Below are 18,879 nucleotides of genomic sequence, written 5' to 3'. Positions count from 1 at the left end.
CGGCTGCGCGCCAGAAAGTGCTAGAAAGGCGCTGCAGCCCGCGCGGTTTACTTCACGCAGCCAGAGTCGGTTGGGAGCAGGGTGATTTTAGGTGGAAGTGACCGGTGTCGCCGCCATCATGAGGGAGATCGTGCACCTGCAGGCCGGGCAGTGCGGGAACCAGATCGGAGCCAAGGTCCGGGCGGTGGGCAGAGGGCGGCTGCAGGAGGGGGGGGACACTGATGGGTGGCGCGGGGCGCGCCCGGCCCGGCCGCTCTTGACGCGGTTTTCCCTGGCAGTTCTGGGAGGTGATCAGCGACGAGCATGGCATCGATCCAACCGGTACCTACCATGGAGACAGCGACCTGCAGCTGGAGCGCATTAACGTCTATTACAACGAGGCCACAGGTAGGGCCTGTCCCGCCTCCCCCTCTTCCCGATCTGCCCCCGGCGCCGCAGTCACGGCTTCTCCTCGTTTTGCAGGTGGCAAGTACGTGCCCCGCGCCGTGCTGGTGGACCTGGAGCCCGGCACCATGGACTCCGTGCGCTCCGGGCCCTTCGGCCAGATATTCAGGCCAGACAACTTCGTGTTCGGTGAGTGCGCCGGGAGCGGGGGAGGGACCTGTCGTGTAACCGGCTCGGGGTGGGGTGGGCAGGGCAGGGACGCTGCACTGCGGGCTTTGCCGCTGCACATGCTCCTGAGGCGAGCGCGGCCCCGGGGAGGGGGTTAATCCTGGCTCTGCGTGACGGGTGCGAAATACCGGCGAGCCTGCGGGCGGTGCGGGATGGCAGCTGCGGGGGAGCCGTCCGAGGAGGCGCAAGGGGTCGTTGCTCTTCCGAGTCTCGTTACCTCCTCCGCATCAACAGGAGCAATCAAACGGCTGCTGTGTCATTAGTAATAAATGTTTTCTGTGTATCCGCCGAGCCATTTCAGAGGTGCTTGTGTGAAACCACAGCTCAGTGCTGGCTAAAAGGAAGCTCTCCTGGGGGTGGGGTTCTGTGTAGCCTGATGCGCCCTTGCTTGCAAGCAATAAGCAGGAAGCAGTGACCGTAATCTAATACGAAAATGGCTCTCTTCCAGGTCAGAGCGGCGCAGGAAACAACTGGGCAAAGGGCCATTATACGGAAGGTGCTGAATTAGTTGATTCTGTGTTAGATGTTGTAAGGAAGGAGGCAGAAAGCTGTGATTGTCTCCAGGGCTTTCAGCTTACTCACTCCCTCGGTGGTGGTACGGGCTCAGGTATGGGTACCCTCCTCATCAGCAAAATCCGTGAAGAGTACCCAGACCGAATTATGAATACTTTCAGTGTTGTTCCATCCCCTAAAGTGTCAGATACTGTAGTAGAGCCCTACAATGCCACACTCTCGGTTCACCAGCTTGTGGAGAACACAGATGAAACATACTGTATTGATAACGAAGCTCTCTATGACATATGCTTCAGAACACTGAAGTTAACCACTCCAACCTACGGTGATCTGAACCATTTAGTGTCAGCCACCATGAGCGGTGTTACCACCTGCCTGCGGTTCCCAGGCCAGCTCAATGCTGACCTGCGGAAGCTGGCAGTCAACATGGTTCCCTTCCCCCGTTTGCACTTCTTCATGCCTGGCTTTGCCCCTCTCACCAGCCGTGGGAGCCAACAGTACCGGGCTCTGACAGTGCCAGAGCTGACACAGCAGATGTTCGACGCAAAGAACATGATGGCTGCTTGTGACCCGCGGCACGGCCGCTACCTGACCGTGGCTGCTGTGTTCAGAGGCCGTATGTCCATGAAAGAGGTGGATGAGCAAATGCTAAATGTTCAGAACAAAAATAGCAGCTATTTTGTGGAATGGATCCCTAATAACGTTAAAACGGCAGTCTGTGACATTCCACCTCGTGGCCTGAAAATGTCTGCCACCTTCATTGGGAACAGCACAGCCATCCAGGAGCTGTTCAAACGCATTTCTGAGCAGTTCACAGCCATGTTCCGCCGAAAGGCGTTCTTGCACTGGTACACAGGTGAGGGCATGGACGAGATGGAATTCACAGAGGCTGAGAGCAACATGAATGACCTGGTGTCTGAGTATCAGCAGTACCAGGATGCTACAGCTGAGGAGGAGGGGGAGTTTGAGGAGGAGGCTGAGGAAGAGGCTGAGTAACAGCTATGCAGATGAATACCTGTAAATTTTGTTTAAAGCTGTATGAACTCTCATCAAACCTCTGTCTGTGTTGTGTTCCTCTTTATGTCTCAAAAGTCACTTCAACTGCTGTACAGGCACCATTAAAGCATTTTTCACAGTGCACGAGCTCGTCTCTCTTGTTCCTTTTGGTAAGCTTTTCGGGTGCTGTTTCCGTAAGTCAGTGCGTAGATGTTCTGGAGCTCTGGAAAAGAGAAGCAAAGGACTTGGGGTGAGCCCTGGCTGAGGCAGCCGGGCTTCTGCCTCTCAGCCTGCTGTGGGTGTCACTGGATGTGGTGAACTGATGTTGCTTTACAATCCAAGTGTGCTGGTGGTGGGGATAACACCTCCTGAGAGGATGGAATTCAGCTTTGAGCTGCATCTAAATTTAGGTACCTGTGTGTGGACTCCTGTTACAGGCTCAGCGGGAGCTGAGCCGCTCTGTAGTAGATACAGGTTCTGTCTCCCTGACAACACCTTCCCAAGGCAGGCAGGGCTCCAGCAGATGAGGAGCCAGGCTGATGGGCTCAGCAGTGCCAAACGGGCAGGTAGCCACGACCTGTGCCAGCAGCGCTGTGGACAGCAGTGCCACACCACACTGCTGAGGAGGAGCTGAGCCCCTGTGTGCACAGCCGTGTTTTCAAATCGTATATGGAGAGTTTAAACCTCCGAGTGTTACTGCAGGCTCTGCTGCTGAGGTGGGCTGAGCGCCCGCTAGCACATCAGGGGGGTGTTTCATGGCACCCCTGTATTAACACCACATTCCTATTGTGGTAGCCATGGTGTCAGCTAAAGCGACTGACCTGCTGCTGGGGAGCTGGGCAGGGGAGCAGGCTGCTTTCCTGGTGAAGAAACCCTGCTCACTGCTCTTAAATTCTGAATTGTTTTGTGCAGAGTTTGTGTGCCTTGAAAACAATTTCTCCTTCCAGTGCCTGAGCTGCTTGGAGTCCAAATGGCACCAACTGGAAACTGTCTGCAAGAATGGGTGGCTGGCTCCAGACCTACCTGGGAGGGAGCTGCTGTAGGTGTAAAGGTAGCAGCAGATGGTGAAAGCATGAAGTAAAGACATGAGGGTGGGTGACCAAAGCCCTCCCCAAGCAGCCCTACGCAGAGGAAACAGCCCCTGGAACAGTCTGGGCTACACTGAGGCACCCCAGAGCTGCCATGCAAAGGATGTGTGCTTCCCCACTCCTGGCTTTCATTTCTACCAAGTTTTCTGCTTCTAGCATTTTCCTCCTCTGCACTGCATTAAGTACAAGCTGTGAGGTTAGTTCTTTCTCCCTGATTTCCCAGCCCACATTACTGAGCTCTGGGTAGGGAAGGGACAAGACAGTTGCTGATTTGTTGACATTTTAGCTTGATACCTTAATGCTTTCAGGTGCACGGGCAGAGCTTCCCCTTCACATGCACAAAAATCACTTCAGCCCTCTCTGTTTAGGCAACAGCACTGAGGATCAGGCAGACAGTGCAGGGTAGCCACTGCCTGTCTCTGGCTAATACCATTTCACTGCTATTATTCTGTGCATTCTCATCCCATTTGTATAATTTGCATCTTGCTTTTTATCAGACTTTAAGGACGTGGAGCTGCTGGAGAGACTCCAGAGGAGGCCATGGAGATGCTGCGAGGGCTGGAGCAGCTCTGCTCTGGAGCCAGGCTGAGAGAGCTGGGCTGGAGCAGCCTGGAGAAGAGAAGGCTCCTGAAGGGGAGACCTGAGAGCAGCTCCAGTGCCTGAAGGGGCTGCAGGAAAGCTGGAGAGGGGCTTGGGACAAGGGATGTAGGGACAGGCCAAGGGGAATGGCTTTAACCTGCCAGAGGGGAGACTGAGCTGAGCTCTTAGGCAGAAGCTCTTCCCTGTGAGGGTGCTGAGGCGCTGGCACAGGGTGCCCAGAGAAGCTGTGGCTGCCCCATCCCTGGCAGTGTTCAAGGCCAGGTTGGACACAGGGGCTTGGAGCAAGCTGCTCTAGTGGAAGGTGTCCCTGCCCGTGGCAGGGGTTGGAGCTGGAGGAGCTTTAAGGTCCCTGCCAGCCCAAACCAGGCTCTATTCTACGAATCACTTTCCTGACGAAGACACTGTAACACACCCGGGTGACGGGCAGGGTGTTACTGAGCCTCCGCTGCTTTAGCAGGGGTTTGGTGGCTGGAAACCAGAGGAACATTCTGCACAAGCCCAGGCTGACAGCCAGGCTGACAGGCTCTCCTGCAGGAAGGGGATGGCACCACTCCAGCACCTCAGCACAGACCAGGAAATAACCTACTACCCATGTGGAACAGGTGAGTAATCGTTCACTTCTCCAGCACTACAGCTAATAACAGCGCTACTTAATGACAGCAATTAGTATCAGTGACTTTCCTTTCACTCAGCTGATAACATTACCTGGTACAAAGCCCATGTAGGAAGGTATCAGTCCAGCACTGGTGTAAATTCTGTAGGTAGGCCAGTAATTCTGGGGATATCTCTTGCCAAAGCTGTAACATGGGTTTCTCAGCATAAACTGGGGGGGAGGAAACAACACCAGGGTACAGTTAATTTTAAAACACACCGTTTTTACCAAGTCATCTGCTTTGACTCTGCATTCAATATTGAAGCCATGTAAAGCAATTCTCCTTCCAGTTCAGTTTTCTTCTAATTAGGAGCTACACTGCATTCACCTCCACCTCTGGGCATCACCTGCAAGTCCCAAACACCTTGTGCTCCTATATCTGATGTACTGGGAGCCAGCAATGTCTGCTGGGCTTGGGTACAAGCCTCATCTGCTCCTGTGCTGTGACTCTGCACATCTGGGGCTTGGTTTGACCCCTTCAACTGGGTTTGTTTCTCCATGAGTCCCACTGGTGGCGATCAGCCGGCAGTTCCCTGGCTGGGAGGGACAGGAAGGCTTAGGGAGAGTGTAAATCACCCCCTGCAACTGTCTGCCCCCCCCAAGGTCAGCCCCAGACGAGGGGCTGGAGGGTGGATGTTGCTGCTCTCAGTATTCAGATGTCACTTAAAGCTGTGCTGCCCACACTGGCGGAGAAGGGATGGGGCTGATGGAGCCGAGCAGCCCGTGGGGCTGCTGACCCATCCTGTGGTGGTGAGGAGCGGCTGCTGCATCCCTCAAGCGCTGCACTGAAGCGTGAGGGCTGCACTATTTTGCCTGATGCAGGCAGTAAGCAGTGATCCATAGCACATCCCAGTATGTAACCTAGGGCAACAGAGATTTAGGGCAGCAGATTAATGGCTTGAAGCCATCTTAGATAGAAATGTGGTGTGATTTGGTTGGGGTTTTTTTTAGTGTACTCATTCCTTCAGTGCCTGATGTGCCGCAGCTGAGCTCTGGAAGGCTGGATTCTGCTGAATCCTGCAACAGAAACACCTCCCTCGCTGATTTACTACAAGCAGAATGCTACTTAAGGAATCAGGGGCAGAAAGGCTTTGCAAACAGCACATTCAGTTTTGATAATACCATGGTTTGGAGTTGTTTTTCCTTGCTGCTTCATCTCAATTCCTATTAATGGCAGAAGCGTAAGGAAGCCAGCACAGGAAAATACATTTCAGCCTGAGAAGCAAGAGGCTGCCATGAGCAGCCAGACCTGCTGCTCTCCCTGCTGAGTCATTTCTTCCCAGCTGAGTTTTTCTGAGCTGGGGAGCCTCAATCTTGGAATTTTTTCCTACATCAGACCCGTACACTCTGGGATGAAGGCACTGCAGCCAATCCCAGTGACCAGAAAGGATTGGGAATGTTTTAACCTGTGTCACTGAGCTGACCAGCTCTCACCAGTGCTGGACCAGGGATGCTGCTGCATCTCACTGCATCCTGGTAGCAGGAGGAAATGCATCCCTTGGAATGCAAACTGTTAACTACTGGGGGGAGGGATCTCATTTTCCCATGTAGGAGGGAACTATATGGGGGATCTGACAGCAAGGGGACAAATAGCATTTCAGGAGGGATATTTCTGCATCCTTCCCAAAAGGAGATCTAAATCCCTTTACGACAAATCCTGTTAGGAAAGGAAAAAGCTTTACAACCAGTTAAAAGAGAGGAATATCCACCCAAGCAGGCCAGGAAGGCATCCGGCACTGCCAGCCCAATAGAGAAGGTGGATTGCACAAGGGAAGCACAGATTGTTGCATCCTGTGTTTCTGCACTCAGAGCCACATATTTAGCAGCCACCCTTGACCCAGCCCTCTCTAGATTTGCTTAATCCTTTTATGAACTCATTTCTTCTCCCTCAGTGTCCCAAGGAAACAAGTTACAGGCTTTAATTGCTCATGATTTTTTCACCATGTTACCTAATAGCATTTTACTCTGCTTGTAACTTATACCCCAGTCCTAACCCTACTGCTGCAAGTGAAACCACTTCTGGTGTTGCAGCTGACTCAGTTACACAGCTGGAATGAGATTTGGGCCTGTAATGTACCTGGTGTTGGTCAAATTCCTTCATTGCTTCCGTCACACTCCGGATGTAGTTCACACCGTGAAACCAGGAGAGGCGGGGGATGAATCCAGCGTACCCTGGGGATGAAGACAAGAGAGAACATTGTCTGCTTGTGAATATACATATCCTACAGAGATCAACCAGCCCGGAAGTGGAACAGGCTGGGATAAATACAAAACCTCAGCAGAGCACAGGAAGGAAAAATGCACCCATTTAAAGTGTAAAATTAACTCTTACCCATGAAGTATCTGTTCTGAAAGAGTCTTTTTTACAATGCCCAAGGAAAACTCAATGGATTGAACTGATCTGGGTTGATCTCCATGAGGTATGGAAGAAACATCTCATTTTCTTATGGCCTTTCCTGTGCACCAACAGCTCTGTCATGTTCTCTCCCAGTTTAATACACATTCAGGAGCTAACAACAAGGCGTCCAACCTTTCTTCCTCACTTGCCCTGCCCATCCAACAGATTTCCACCAAGTAGGAGACAGAAACTATATAAAGTCTAAACCTACATAAAACATAGTGAGGTACATCTAAAACACAGGCAGAACTCCCTCTTCCCAAAGGAATGCTTTGAAGAGAGAGAAAACTGTCTTCTGCATCCTGAAGCATCGATGCTCTTTCATTTTGACTGCAGTACTCTGATACAGAGCTCCTCTTTGCTGTGGTCCACTGCAGAGTGAAGATCCCCCCACCCTGTGCATCGCCCTCTGCAATGCTCAGGCTCTTCCAGAGCAAGTGGTGGAGCTACAGAACAGAATTCCTTGTCCACCAGCTTTATGGAGTCCTGGCGGTGCGATGCATCACTGCTTGTTGGCTTCATGATTGCGGAAGGGCTCTTGTTGCTGATGGAGAACGAACCACCTCAAGGGCAGCAGGAGGTGGTGCAGAGCCCATGGCCCAGCTCTGCATTTCTGGAGCATTTTCTAGCCTGGCCCTGGGGCTGTGGGGACCTCGGGTGGCTCCTGCATCCCATCCATGATGAGCTCTCCTGCCCATGAAGAGCGTCCCAGAGGAGCACCCTTGCATGGAGAGAAGCAGTGGCATTTTCCATCCCAAAGTGCTAACTGAACCGGAATGACCAGCCAGGATCCCCGAGGTTTCCCATGGGGAAGGACGGTGACGCGGCTCTTTCCGAGGGGGACTCCCTCCCTTTTACCTGTGATGACTTTCTGCTGGATCACCTTTGGTAGATCCATTTCTGGCAACCAAATCTCCTCCTCCTCGGCCCCGTTGGTTCTCCCGGGCCCCTGGGTCAGCGGTGGCAATGTCACCTGCCCCTGCGTTACAGGTTCAGAGCAAGAGCAGTAAAAGCTGCTGCTTCCTACAGCCCCATTGCTTAAATCAGCAACAGAACCTGTGAATGGCAGCTGCCATTTCCTGTTCTTCATGGAACCATAGAATAGTTGGGGTTGGAAAGGACCTTAAGATCACCCAGTTCCAACCCCCCTGCCATGGGCAGGGACACCTCACACTAAACCATGGCACCCAAGGCTCTGTCCAACCTGGCCTTGAACACTGCCAGGGATGGAGCATTCACAACCTCCCTGGGCAACCCATTCCAGTGCCTCACCACCCTCACAGTAAAGAACTTCTTCCTTATATCCAGTCTGAACTTCCCCTGTTTAAGTTTTCACCCCTTACCCCTCACCCTGTCACTCCAGTCCCTAATGAAGAGTCCCTCCCCAGCATCCCTATAGGCCCCCTTCAGACACTGGAAGGCTGCTATGAGGTCTCCACACAGCTTCTCTTCTCCAGGCTGAACAGCCCCAACTTCCTCAGCCTGGCTCCATACAGGAGGTGCTCCAGCTTTTTCTTCCCAGCTTTACACTAGGAGCTACCCAAAGGTTTCTGGTGAAGTCCCATTGCACGTGCCCGCTGCACACAGAGGCTCTGCCCAGGGAGAGCAAGGGGAGCTTTGGGCACTGAGCTCCTCTCTAAACCTGCTTCTCAGAGCAAGGAGCAGGAATGCCCTTTCCTGGGATCTCTGCCCCAGCCAGCTGTTGATGTGGTCGGTTCATGGGATCCCTGCTCTCTGCCCTCAGGGAGCGTGCAGAGCCCCGGCTGGCTGCAGCGGGATGCAAGAAATGAGGGGCTCAGACACGTTGGTCCCAAGTGCTCCTGGCTCTGCGGTGTGAAACAGCACCAGCTCCAGAGGCAAACCCAGTGCTTGTGCTTAAACAAGGGGCAGCTGTGGTGAGAAACTCAGGTGGGAGCAGGGAGGGGATCAGAAACCCAGTGTGTAGCCAAAGGGGACAGGAGGAAGAGGGTGTCAGGGCTGCCTGTTCACCCAAAGGAAACACAGGCCTGGCACAGTGCAAGATCTGATGGTGGCTGGGATTTGAAGCTAATACTTCAGCAAGTAAGAAGTTCAGGTTTTTTAATTAAGAAGAGTAATTACTGAGTACTGCAATTTCCTGGGTATGGAAGGGATTTGCTACTGCTGGAAATGTTTCTGCATTTGATATTTCTCTGCATGACACTCTAAGCTCTCTGCCCTTGTCATCCACACCCACATCCCAGAATCCCAGCCTGGTTTGGGTTGGAAGGGACCTTAAAGCTCCTTCAGTTCCAACCCCTGCCACGGGCAGGGACACCTTCCACTAGAGCAGCTTGCTCCAAGCCCCTGTGTCCAACCTGGCCTTGAACACTGCCAGGGATGGGGCAGCCACAGCTTCTCTGGGCACCCTGTGCCAGCGCCTCAGCACCCTCACAGGGAAGAACTTCTGCCCAAGATCCAACCTGAATCTCCCCCATTTAAGTTTAAAGCCATTCCCCCTTGTCCTTTCACTACAGCCCTGATGATGAGCACATCAGGGTCCCTTTTCACTGCCCTGTTCCAAGGACATCCCTTCCATGCTCACCAGTCCCAATCCCCATCCCTCCCCAGCAGCATCCTCTACCCCGTGCCCGTTCCCCCCCAGAACACTTACTGGTGCGCTTCCTGCCCAGGCACCGCCGCGCTGGCCGGGTCTGCCCCTTCTCGTCAGCCACTGTCGCCCTTCGGACGCAGGATAGTGTGGAACACTGCGGGGGGAGTCCCGAACCACTTGTGTCCTCGGGACGTACTCGCTGGAGTGGTCCCGGGGCTCAGGGTCCGCCTGCACCATGGTCAGCTCTTCCTCGGACAGCTCCGGCTGCAGCAGGGGCAGCCTGGCCTGAAGGAGTGGGTCAGGGAAGGTCGCTGCAGCCCCAGGTCTCTCAGAGGGGAAGCACCCTGTGGAACGACACCGAGGAAAGGGAAAGGAGTGGCTGAACGGGGGATTCCCATCACCCTGGACCTCAGCCCCGTGTGGTGAAGGAAAGGAGCCTGGAGCTCAGCAGCATCCCACAGGCTGTGAATGCATCCTGTGGGCACCATCGGCCCACCCAGGTAACCATCCTGCACAGGAAAATGCACAAAGAGAAGCTCAATAGCTTGGAATTTAATCTAAATGGCACCTAAGCTCTACGATACCATCAGCCGAGCTATACAGGGCAAAGTAAACCCCAGCGTGTCCCTTTGCTCCCTGTGGCCGTGTCAGCGCACCCCAAACACAGACCCACGGGTCCAGCACCGCCTCGAGCTCTCCGATCCCATCACGGACAATACCCCGGAGGACCCCAGGCGAGGCTGCACTGAAGGGTTTAAGGAACCTCCCTGACAGCAGGAGCTGGGGATGAAGTCACCAGCAGCAGCCAGCGCTTCCCAGCTCCAATGCTAGCAGATGAAGTAGGGGTTGGTGAGGAGAGCGTGGAATGGGGACAGGATAATGAGGGAGGGCGAGCGGGCTGACTGGTTAGTTGGGTCCATCCAAACTGCAGCTTAATCCGAGGACATGCAAATATAAATGTCCAGGAATGAAGCCCATAAACACCAGCTGTGGTGGAGACCCGGCTCCCGGGAAACAGGGCTGGGATGGGCAGAAAGGCTGGAAGCTTCCAAGCTGCACGGCACAAATTCCCAGCAGGAAATGGGAAAGCATCGCCTTGGTGTGGCCATCCCCAGGGAAATGGAGACCCAGATCCTGCTGGGAATGTTGCCCTCAGCCTGGAGAGGCCTCGCTCCCACCAGGCAGGGTGTCCGCACGGTGTGGTACAGGGCACACGTGTCTCCATGGGATGGATCATGGGAGAGGTGCTGCTGCTGCAGCCTATTTTGGGTCTGCTCCACAGGGACCAGGCACTTTGGCTGAAAGAGCTGGGACTTGGCAGGAAATTCCTGCAGATTCCCAGTGTTGGGAATCTAGAGAAGAGTATCTCAGTGTCTGATGGAGGAGATGGGGCCTGCGAGCAGGGAAAGAGGGACAGTGGGAAAGGGCACACAAGCCCATCCACTGGTCTGAGGTGGGAGCATTGGGATGCAAAGTGAATCACAAGCTGTGAGTAGGAGCTCTGAGGAGAACAAGCCCTGCACCAGTGGGGTCAGCTGGGAAAGGGCTGGGAACAGCAGAGCTGGGTGTTCCCAGAGGATGGATCTGAGCCCTTGGAATCGTGCTGGACCCACCAGGGAAGTTCATCGTCCTCACAGCCTGGGTTTGTGCTGCAGAGCTGCTCACACAGGGATGCTCCAGTCACTGCTGAGCACTGCTCACACAGGGATGCTCCAGTCACTGCTGAGCAGCACTCACACAGGGATGCTCCAGTCACTGCTGAGCACCAGTCACTGCTGAGCACTGCTCATACAGGGATGCTCCAGTCACTGCTGAGCGCTGCTCACACAGGGATGCTCCAGTCACTGCTGAGCACCAGTCACTGCTGAGCACTGCTCATACAGGGATGCTCCAGTCACTGCTGAGCGCTGCTCACACAGGGATGCTCCAGTCACTGCTGAGCAGCACTCACACAGGGATGCTCCAGTCACTGCTGAGCAGCACTCACACAGGGATGCTCCAGTCACTGCTGAGCACTGCTCACACAGGGATGCTCCAGTCACTGCTGAGCAGCACTCACACAGGGATGCTCCAGTCACTGCTGAGCACTGCTCACACAGGGATGCTCCAGTCACTGCTGAGTGCTGCTCACACAGGGATGCTCCAGTCACTGCTGATGAGCAGCACTCACACAGGGATGCTCCAGTCACTGCTGATGAGCAGCACTCACACAGAGCCAGGACCTTTTCTGCTCTTCCTGCAAGCAGGGGGCCACAAGGAATTGGGGTAACGCAGCCAGGCAGTGACCCCGACTGGGGTATCCTGGACCATGTAACACCATGCTCAGCAATGAAACTGGGGGGGCATTGGAGTGGGGCTGCTGCTTGGGGGGTGGCTGTGCATCACACAGTGATGGTGAGCAATGGTTTCCAATGGCATCACTTGTCTTGCCTGGGGTTTGTTTCTGTCTTTCTGGTATTTTCCTTTTCATTACAATTTATTGCCATTTTTCTATTCCAACTATTAAACAATTATTATATTACAAATAAACATTAGATTTTTATCTCAATCCATGAATTTCCTCACTTTTATCCTGATTCTCCCCTATCCTGCAGCAGTGGGGTGAGTGAGCAAGCGGCTGCTGGGGCTTAGCTGCCGGCTGGGGTTAAACCACCACGGAACACGGAAGGATTTCATTACACAGCAGACCACCACCTACCTTCATCTAACAGCAGGTAACCCAGGAACTTAAATCCCCCTCCCCACTCCACCAAACGCCAGGGTGAGGAGCCCCACGCTCAGCTCCACTTCGCACCGATGCTGCTACCCCGGAGCTGTGACTGCTGCATGGATAACAGCCAGGAGCCTGCCAAGGACCCGTGCGCATCGGAGCAGGGCCCATGCAGCGAAGGGCCCGGGCTGTGCTCACCTGGGTGCCCGGGGGGGTGGTCCTGGCCTCCGTGCTTGGCCCCGCTGAAGTCCTCCATGAACTCCGGCTTCTGCAGCGGTGCCAGCAGAGCGCGGGGGCTGCGGGCAGCGGTGGGGTCGGTCAGCAGCCGGTGCGTGGCCCTGCCAAAGGTCTCTCCGGACTGGAACCGGTACTGAGGGACGAAGCCCTCGTAGCTGAGGAGGAACCAAAGAGTGGTCACTGCGGTGGTGCTGGGACCTGCCCCTCGGCTGGGTTTCTGTTTAGAGCTGGGGGGCACCGGGAAGGCTGCAGCCGGGAGCACGCGGGGGCTGGAGCGCGTGGGCCCAGGGAGGTGATTGCACAGGGATGTCCTGCGAGCAGGAAGGAGCAGCACGAGGGAGCACGGAGCAGCTGTGTGTGGTTCTGCATGGAGCCAGGCAGGTGAGCGTGTGTTTGCACATGTGTGTGTGTTAGCACGTGTGTGTTAGCACATGTGAGTGTGTGTGCACATGTGTGTGTTTGCACATGTGTGTGTGTGTGTGTGTGTGTTAGCACATGTGTGTGTGTGCACGTGTGTGTGTTTGCACGTGTGTGTGTGTTTGCACGTGTGTGTGTGTTAGCACATGTGTGTGTGTGTGCACATGTGTGTGTTTGCACATGTGTGTTTGCACGTGTGTGTTTGCACGTGTGTGTGTGTGCACGTGTGTGTGTGTTAGCACGTGAGTGTGTGTGCACATGTGTGTGTGTTTGCACGTGTGTGTGTGTTAGCACGTGTGTGTTATGTGTGTGTGTGTGTGTGTGTGTTAGTGTGTGTGTGTGTGCACGTGTGTGTGTTTGCACGTGTGTGTGTAGTGTGTGTGTGTGCACATGTGTGTGTTTGCACATGTGTGTTTGCACATGTGTGTTTGCACGTGTGTGTGTTAGCACGTGTGTGTGTTGCACGTGTGTGTGTGTGCACGTGTGTGTGTGTGTGTGTAGCACGTGTGTGTGTGTGAGTGTGTGTTTGCACGTGTGTGTGTGTTTGCACGTGTGTGTGTGTGTTGCATGTGTGTGTGTGTGTGTGTGTGTTTGCATGTGTGAGTGTGTGTGTGTTTGCACGTGTGTGTGTTGAGTGTGTGTTTGCACGTGTGTGTGTGTTTGCAGCACGTGTGTGTTTGTGAGTGTGTTTGCACGTGTGAGTGTGTGTTTGCACGTGTGTGTTTGCAGTGTGTGTTTGCACGTGTGAGTGTGTGTTTGCTCGTGTGTGTGTGTGTGTGTGTGTGTGTTTGCACGTGTGTGTGTGTTTGCACGTGTGTGTGTGTTTGCACGTGTGAGTGTGTGTTTGCACGTGTGTGTTAGCACGTGTGTGTGTGTTTGCACGTGTGTGTTAGCACGTGTGTGTGTGTTTGCACGTGTGAGTGTGTTTGCACGTGTGAGTGTGCGTTTGCACGTGTGTGTGCACGTGTGAGTGTGCGTTTGCACGTGTATGTCAGCATGCAAACTGGCTGATGGATTTCCAGGCACTGTAGGCACAGGCTCAGTGCTTCGGTTCATGGGGGAATACAGAGAGCGGCCAAAGCAGCGTCTGTGGAGAGGAAAACTTTATAGAACCCCAGCCTGGTTTGTGCTGGAAGGGACCTTAAAGCTCCTCCAGCTCCAACCCCTGCCACAGGCAGGGACACCTTCCACTAGAGCAGCTTGCTCCAAGCCCCTGTGTCCAACCTGGCCTTGACGTGTGCTGCAGTCACTGGGACAGCGCCCAGTTAAAATCCCATTCCCAGTTAGAGGCGGCTCTGTTTCAGATGCTCCTCTCCCTCTCTCTGTTACTGGGAATTCCCAGGTTCCAGTCCCTGGTCCAATACCAAAACTCCAACCAAACTCCTGCAGGATGCGCTGCTCCTCTGGCCCCCGGTGCCTGGCACGGGCAGTTGGGTGGCTCAGGGCACCGGAGCCCCGGGTCCATCAGCACCCATCGGGAGCTCCAGCTGTTCCCGGTACCCCAGCTCCTCACAGTGATGTTATTTCACCTCTGAAGCAGCAAGGCAGAGCTGGCGGTTGCAATGTACAGACACAAACACTGAAGGAGCCCACTGCCTACCCAGGAATAAAGCCAGATGATGCATGAGGATCACAAGATGATGAGCAAGTACTTTCCCTTCCAAATGCTTTCCCCAAGAGCAAGCAGAGCCACGCATTTCCACTCGGCCAGCGGTCCTGCTTTGCGTGCAGGATGGCAGCAGCACCTCCGTGCCTCATCCCCATTGATTTCCAATGGGTCTTGCAACATGGGAAAGCTACACCGGGACCATAAAGCTGAGCGAGGGCACAAATGGCTCAGCCCAGGTAATGACAGGGTGGGGGGAGAGCTGCGAGAGGATTCAACTCATGGCAGTTAAAAGCAAGGCAACAGGAGGAGCTCGGCTGAGTCAGGCCGGGCTCTGGGGAAGGGATGTGCCATGGAGTGAATGGCGAGGGCTGGGCTCAAAGCCCTGGTCCCAGCGGGGCTGTTTGGGCTCCTCCTGCCTTGTGTTCATCTGAAGAACCCAGAGGGGTCCCCCTGGCCCTGCAGTCGCTGCTCCCACCCCTCACTGGCCTCCCCAGGGCCTCCCACCTGCCCCTCGCTCAGCCCCGGCTCTGCCATCGCTGCTCCCACCCGGCAGCACCAAAACCTGCTCCTGGACCCCGCACCCTGCGCAGCTCCGTGGAGCTGTCCATGGATTTACCCCTTCTGTGCCCCGCGTCCTTCCCAAACCAGCCCAGCTCCTTGGCTTTGCCTTCCAGCGCTGCTCAGCGCCGCTCTGGTGTTTCCAAAGCCCCATCTGTGACCATTGCCCAGCACAAGTGGCAGCGGCCGATGCCGATGTCCTTGTGTTCACGGCACGGCCCATGGGACAAGAGGTGAGATGCTGCGATGCAGCAGCATCCTCATCCTCCTCCTGCAGCGCCCAGCGGGGTGCAGGGTCCGCTGGCTCTGGTGGTGCCCCTCAGGCAGCTCCTCCCTGTGCTCAGCACCCAAAGCAGATGCAAAGCAGCACCCGCGGGGGGGTGACACCACAAGCCCACACAGCCCTGCGAAATGCAGGAGCAGAAGTGGGTTCCCCTTCCTCCTCCTCCTCCTCGCTTCAGCCCCAGCTCCTGTGGCTGCATCAGGGACTGAAGCAGGGGTGAGCAGGGGGAAGGTCTGAGGCTTTTGGAGGTGCAAACGCAGCCCCAGCTCCCTCCTTGCTGCTCCTCATCCCTGCCAGCACGGCTCTGCCAGGGTGGCAGCGCAGCACAGCCACGCAGCACAGCCACGCAGCACAGCCACGCAGCACAGCCACGCAGCACAGCCACGCAGCACAGCCACGCAGCACAGCCACGCAGCACAGCCACGCAGCACAGCCACGCAGCACAACCACGCAGCACAACCACGCAGCACAACCACGCAGCACAGCCCGTGCTCAGCACAACCACGCAGCACAACCACGCAGCACAACCCGTGCTCAGCACAACCAGCCCCGGAGCTTGAGTAAGCCTGGGAGATGCGGAGATCAGCCATGGAGGAATCCTGCAGGGTGCTGCGATGGGAAGGACCAATCTGAGCACCAGGAGCGGTGCTAAGGAAGGAAGGGAACAGGTTCCACACCGCCTGCAGCTCGGGGTCTGCCTGCGCTGCATCTGCAGCCGTGGGGGACAAACCTGGTCGGTCGCAGCCCCTCTGCCCCGGACATCGTCCTGACCCCTTTGGAGCCAGCCTCAGGCTGGGCTAATCCCAGTGGTCCGGTACCAACAGACACTTGTGCGCTGGGGCTGCTATGGGGAGCCTCTGGCTCTGCCGTCCCATGGGCTACGAGCCCTCAGCCACTGCAGTGGTGTCCACGTGCCATGAACACATCTCCCAGCACAGGCACCAGGAGACCACACGCACCATTTCCCTGTCCCCACAAAGCCAATGCCCTGACTCCTGCCATTTGTGTCTTACCTCTTAACCACCAGTCCGTCATAGAATCATAGAACAGTTTGGGTTGGAAAGGACCTTAAGATCATCCAGTTCCAACCCCCGTGCCATGGGCAGGGACACCTCACACTAAACCATGGCACCCAAGGCTCTGTCCAACCTGGCCTTGAACACTGCCAGGGATGGAGCATTCACAGCTTCCCTGGGCAACCCATTCCAGTGCCTCGCCACCCTTACAGGAAAGAACTTCCTCCTTATATCCAATCTAAACTTCCCCTGTTTAAGTTTTAACCCGTTACCCCTTGTCCTGTCACTCCAGTCCCTAATGAAGAGTCCCTCCCCAGCATCCCTGTAGGCCCCCTTCAGATACTGGAAGGCTGCTCTGAGGTCTCCACACAGCTTCCCTTCTCCACGTTGAACAGCCCCAACTTTCTCAGCCTGTCTCCATACAGGAGGTGCTCCAGTCCCTGATCATCCTCGTGGCCTCCTCTGGACTTGTTCCAACAGTTCCATGTCCTTTTTATGTTGAGGACACCAGAACTGCACACAATGCTCCAGGTGAGGTCTCACAAGAGCAGAGCAGAGGGGCAGGATCACCTCCTTGGACCTGCTGGTCACGCTCCTTTTGATGCAGCCCAGGATACAGTTGGTTTCTGGGCTGTGAGCACACACTGAAGCCGGCTCATGTTCATTTTCTCATCGACCAACACCCCTTACCATCACAGTCTGGGCTGCTTCTTTCCAAGAACATCACAAGCAGCTTTGGAAAACCCCCTAACCACGTATGAACCAGCCCACAGCATCCACAGCCCCCGACTCTTCAAAGGCCTTGATCCAGCAGCAGGGCTGCGCTCTGACCAGCCTGACAAGAGGGCGCGATGCCTCTGCAAGCTATCTAGCCAATGGAGGCCTTCAAACATCCTTGATGCAGGAGCTATGGCAGTTTGGAGCCAACCCCTGCACAGCTGCCCTGGTGCCATTTGCTGCTTAAAACAAGTTAAGAAAGGGGGAAGGGGGAAAGAACACTGCTGGCCTTACCCTCAATGCACTACGGCAATGCCTTTCGCTGTACCCTTCTATAAAGTGGTGCTCCTCACGCTGGAGCCCTGCCTCCTTTGGAGGAGTTTTTAATGGTGTCTTTTAAACAAAACCAAACAACTTACCACAGCTCAGAACTACTGATCCCAATGGGAGCTGTTTGCCTTGAACAGGCATTTTGGCTGAACTTACCCAGGGATATGGTAGGGATGGGAAGGGAAGATGCTCTTTTCCTTGGAGGCTGCCATGGCAATGCAGCAGCTCTGGCTGGTGGGAGGAAGGAGATGCAGCACGATGCAGTCGCCTGGGAAACCTCTGTGATGCACCAGGAGCTGTGTTGTGTCGCTCCCAGCTCCTCAGGTTTGCCTGGACACGTCCTTTGTTTCCCCCCATCTGGAAGCCCTGGATGAGCAGGGAGATGTCTCAGCGCTTGTCAGCCCCCCCCCCCCCAAGGCTGGTACCCCTGGGACAGCTGTGCCAGATGTTCCCCACCAGCAGCCCCAGCACAGCTCTGGAGAGCCCCAGTCACTAGTGCAGCAGAGGCTCAGGGATTCCCCGTGCTATAGGGGAAGGCTCAGCCCTCCTCTCCCTCAGTGCCTCCTGGTCTGGCTGCGTGAGGGTGCAGCCCTTTGCTTCACACACACAAGGGCTGCTGCCATTCCCACCACCACACAGGTGACTGTGTCCTGTGTGTGGTGGGGTTCACCCCCTCCAGCTGAAGGCAGGCACAGGACATGGGGTCTCCTGCACTGAGCAGCCGCCATGGCCAGCACATCACAGCCCACAGCGCCCTGAGCGCCAGCATCCTTTCACCAACTCCAGTAGCAGCAGTGAGGCTGCTTCACTGCCGAGGTCCCTCTATGGGCCTGGGGAGCTCAGCCACAGCGCTGGCAAAACCATTCTGTTTCAAAGCAGTAACCAGAAACCAGAGCTCTCATGTGGTCAGGTCCCTGCTCCTCCACCCGAAAGCTTCTCTGAGGAGGTAAAATTGCTGCTTTGACTCCTGCCCTTGGTGCCTAGCGATGGATCTGGAGTTTCCAGCCTTTATAAATGTGCTGAGTTTGCCCAGCTCCTGAGCACCACCACGGGACAGCCCCCTCCAGCAGCCCCAGGTCTGCAGTGGATGGTCTGTGAGGGGGTCATGGCTCTTCTCAGAGGTGAGCAGTGAAAGACAGAGGAGATGACAGGTACAAGATGCACCGAGGGGCAGGCCCAGAGGACACAAGGAGGAAGCTCTCCTCCATGGGAGCAGCGCAGCCCTGGGGCAGAGGTGGCATCTCCATCCTCAGAGATCTTCAAAGCCCAGAAGAGCAGTCCCATGGAGCTTTGTGGTCAGCTCAGCTTTTGGTGGGCAATTCAATAAGGGACCTACAGAGGTTCCTCCCAGCCCAGGTCTTCTGATTTTAACATGAAGAAACTGCTTTCTGAAACGCAGCACTGTGTTAATGACACCAAACAGTGATCCCAGGCTGGTCCAAGCCCCACTGGCCCAAGGGGGGTCAGGTCAGCATCATCCCAGCACTTCCAGAAGCTCCCTTCAAAGCTCACTCCTTTAAATGATCAATGGCTGCTCCTTCAAACCTGGGGTCCCATACTTACCAAAGAGC

General features: G+C 55.3%; 2 protein-coding genes across 2 annotated transcripts; one reads left to right on the top strand and one right to left on the bottom strand.

The window, feature by feature from the left end:
* The first annotated feature begins 42 nt into the window (after positions 1–42).
* Positions 43–2,265, top strand: TUBB4B (tubulin beta 4B class IVb). Its single transcript, XM_057407333.1, has 4 exons — positions 43–175; positions 279–387; positions 463–573; positions 1,061–2,265. Exons 1-4 carry the CDS (start codon positions 119–121, stop codon positions 2,119–2,121), a joined length of 1,338 nt encoding a protein of 445 aa, XP_057263316.1. The 5' UTR covers positions 43–118; the 3' UTR covers positions 2,122–2,265.
* CIMIP2A (ciliary microtubule inner protein 2A) lies at positions 2,186–17,608 on the bottom strand. Its single transcript, XM_057407380.1, has 7 exons — positions 17,465–17,608; positions 12,340–12,533; positions 9,492–9,775; positions 7,718–7,838; positions 6,539–6,633; positions 4,515–4,632; positions 2,186–2,344 (listed from the first exon to the last, which is right to left on the bottom strand). Exons 1-7 carry the CDS (start codon positions 17,518–17,520, stop codon positions 2,256–2,258), a joined length of 957 nt encoding a protein of 318 aa, XP_057263363.1. The 5' UTR covers positions 17,521–17,608; the 3' UTR covers positions 2,186–2,255.
* Positions 17,609–18,879: the final 1,271 nt, after the last annotated feature.

The sequence above is a fragment of the Pezoporus wallicus genome, unplaced genomic scaffold, assembly GCF_028554395.1.
Source record: "Pezoporus wallicus isolate ANWC-B61680 ecotype Strahan unplaced genomic scaffold, APGP_CSIRO_Pwel_v1 contig_8234, whole genome shotgun sequence".
NCBI classification, from domain to species: domain Eukaryota; kingdom Metazoa; phylum Chordata; class Aves; order Psittaciformes; family Psittacidae; genus Pezoporus; species Pezoporus wallicus.
The sequence above is the reverse complement of the archived record's forward strand: the minus strand, read 5'-3'. Positions and strand labels throughout refer to the sequence as shown.

Coding starts and splice junctions, on each gene's coding strand:
- TUBB4B (XM_057407333.1), top strand. CDS start 119: ATGAGGGAGATCGTGCACCTGCAGGCCGGGCAGTGCGGGAACCAGATC. Junction 388..462: donor CTATTACAACGAGGCCACAG/GTAGGGCCTGTC, acceptor CTCGTTTTGCAG/GTGGCAAGTACGTGCCCCGC. Junction 574..1,060: donor GCCAGACAACTTCGTGTTCG/GTGAGTGCGCCG, acceptor GCTCTCTTCCAG/GTCAGAGCGGCGCAGGAAAC.
- CIMIP2A (XM_057407380.1), bottom strand. CDS start 17,520: ATGGCAGCCTCCAAGGAAAAGAGCATCTTCCCTTCCCATCCCTACCAT. Junction 12,534..17,464: donor CATCCCTACCATATCCCTGG/GTAAGTTCAGCC, acceptor GTTCCTCCTCAG/CTACGAGGGCTTCGTCCCTC. Junction 9,776..12,339: donor CCACCCCCCCGGGCACCCAG/GTGAGCACAGCC, acceptor GTCGTTCCACAG/GGTGCTTCCCCTCTGAGAGA.